Consider the following 2,591-nt stretch of genomic DNA (forward strand, 5'->3'; position numbering starts at 1 on the left):
AAATTGACATCTTTCAAGTCTTAAATGAAATAAATTCTTGTGTTTAACACTTAGAATTTATGGATAAATGAGCCTCTTAATTAAAATAATTTGAACAGTTTTGAATTATTTTTCAGATTTATTTTTACATACACTTATAAAGCTGTTAAATTAATAATAATAGTTAATATAATAAACATTTCAATCATCCTGTATGCCTAAACTTTTCCATTGCTGCTGCCACAAGAATTTCTGTTAATCTGTTTAGAGTTTCTTTAGTCATGTCAATTAAGATTGGAATATTAAAACACAAAGTGTCCTCTAAGCAAAAAGAAACAAATCACTGGGCACCATAGTATTTTAGAAGAAAATGCATTTATTCCATAATGGCAGAATTGAAATGAACACATATATTTTACAGTGAAGAAAGTCTGCTTCAGTATAAATAATTACTTCCAACATGAACACAATGTAGAAGATAGATGAACTGTTTAGACATCCACTGTTTTATTTCTGATTATTAGCAATATAGACATTTGTAATGTTCACAAACAGAATTCTGTTCATTTGAAATCTTACTTGAAATCCTAAAGTACGAAAAATAAATAGTAGCAACATCATTTAATGTTATGTTGGTCTTTTTACAGAAACCTATTTTTCTACAACACTTGGGATATAAAGAAAGAGCATGCTGAATGTCACTGGAATGACTGAAAATACACACTTCTGTTACGATTCGGTAAACAAGTCATGTCTGAAACATGTTTATGTGGCTACGATACGTACTCCACTGTATGCCATCTTTGTAGCAGTTATTGTGTTCACTGTTTGTGGAAACCTGGTTGTCATCATCTCCATTGCTCACTTCAAACAGCTTCACACACCAACTAATTTTCTTGTCCTCTCATTAGCAGTTGCCGACTTGCTAATAGGAGGATTTGTTATGCCTCCCAGTGTGGTCCGATCACTTGAAACTTGTTGGTACTACGGAGACTTGTTTTGTAAAATTCATACCAGCACAGATGTCACGTTATGCACTACTTCTATATTCCATCTCTCCTTCATTTCAATCGATCGATATTATGCTGTGTGTGAACCACTAAAATACCAAACTAAAATCACTATTTATGTTGCACTTTTCATGGTTGTCATTAGTTGGAGTGTTTCAGCTGTTATTGGATTTGGACTGATTTTTTTGGAGTTAAATATAAAGGGCATAGAAGATGTCTACTATGAGAATATATATTGTGTAGGGGGCTGTACTCTGATACAGACTGAAATATCTAGCCTGATTTCTTCCCTGCTGGCATTTTACATCCCTGGGTTTATTATGTTAGGAATCTATTTGAACATTTTCCTTGTAGCAAGGAGACAAGCCAGGGCAATTGAAGGCCTCGTATCCCAGAGTAAGAGCTCAGAAGACAGCAAAACAATGACCTCAAGCAAGACAGAAAGAAAAGCTGCGAAGGCTCTGGGAATAGTGATGGGGGTCTTTCTCTGCTGCTGGATGCCATGTTTCTTGACTGTCAGCCTGGATCCTATTTTTAATTATTCAACTCCACCTGTCCTATTTGACACTCTTGTGTGGCTAGGATACTTAAATTCTACATTTAATCCTCTTGTCTATGCTTTCTTTTACAGCTGGTTTAGAAAAGCTCTTGGTATGATTGTGTTTGGCAAAATATTTCAAGCAAATTCCTCAAGAACAAAACTAATTAAAAATTAAAGTTCTGTCATTGTAAGATTTTTATAGTAAGCATAATATATAGTAGATTTTTTATTTCTTCTAAATAAACTTTGAAAATGATTACAGTTCACAGTTGTGTGAGATGTGGTATTCTATTTCCCATACAAAACCTGTGAGAATATAAAATAAAATTAAACTTAACAAAGATGTTTGTGGAGGAGTATAAATTTAAAATGTTGATCAGATATTTAGACTATAATGCAACCAATAGAAAATTGTTAATAAAGTTGGAAGCATCTGGAGATACACTGGGAAGGTTATCTTCAATTAAGTTTTTAAAACGTTTTATTAATATGTGTTTTATATCCACCCATATGAAATCCAATTGTCTTTTTATGATGTATCTGTTCAAATCTATGAAAAGATGTGACCACATACAGAAGAGAATGATGAAGGGTACCTAATGTAAACACAGTAGATGGTAGTGGTAGCTAAATATAAAAAAGTACACAACAGTATTCCACCTAAATATTTTATGCATCAAAGTCTTTAACTTGATGACTTACAGTGGGTTATGGTTTCAACGTGCTTGTTCTAAAGTTATAAAGTTTATATACTGTACTTCATAAAAGGTTATTATGTTTGATCCTTTTCTAAGAATACATAGTGAGAAACATTAAAATATCAGAGTCCAGGTGTTGGTAAAGGAAGAGCTGTTTATTATGCTTGCAAGTGGGAGAGTAGCTTACCAAAGCCAGTCTCTCGAACGGTTTTAAAGTTAGTCTTTTTAAACAGTGTAACAAACAAAGTATTTGCACGTACATCATATGATTTGCTAACTGTCGACTCAGTCCTTTCCGTTCTTATGCTGGTCTAACAGAAAAGACCTCCTTAAATGGCAACTCAGCTTTCACAAAACAGGATG

General features: G+C 33.2%; 1 protein-coding gene across 1 annotated transcript; it reads left to right on the forward strand.

Annotated features, from left to right (window-relative positions):
• Positions 1-685: 685 nt before the first annotated feature.
• Positions 686-1,705, forward strand: LOC138225413 (trace amine-associated receptor 1-like). Its single transcript, XM_069185538.1, has one exon. It carries the CDS (start codon positions 686-688, stop codon positions 1,703-1,705), a length of 1,020 nt encoding a protein of 339 aa, XP_069041639.1.
• Positions 1,706-2,591: the final 886 nt, after the last annotated feature.

This window comes from Lepisosteus oculatus, chromosome 2 (assembly GCF_040954835.1).
Source record: "Lepisosteus oculatus isolate fLepOcu1 chromosome 2, fLepOcu1.hap2, whole genome shotgun sequence".
In the NCBI taxonomy this organism is placed as follows: Eukaryota; Metazoa; Chordata; class Actinopteri; order Semionotiformes; family Lepisosteidae; genus Lepisosteus; species Lepisosteus oculatus.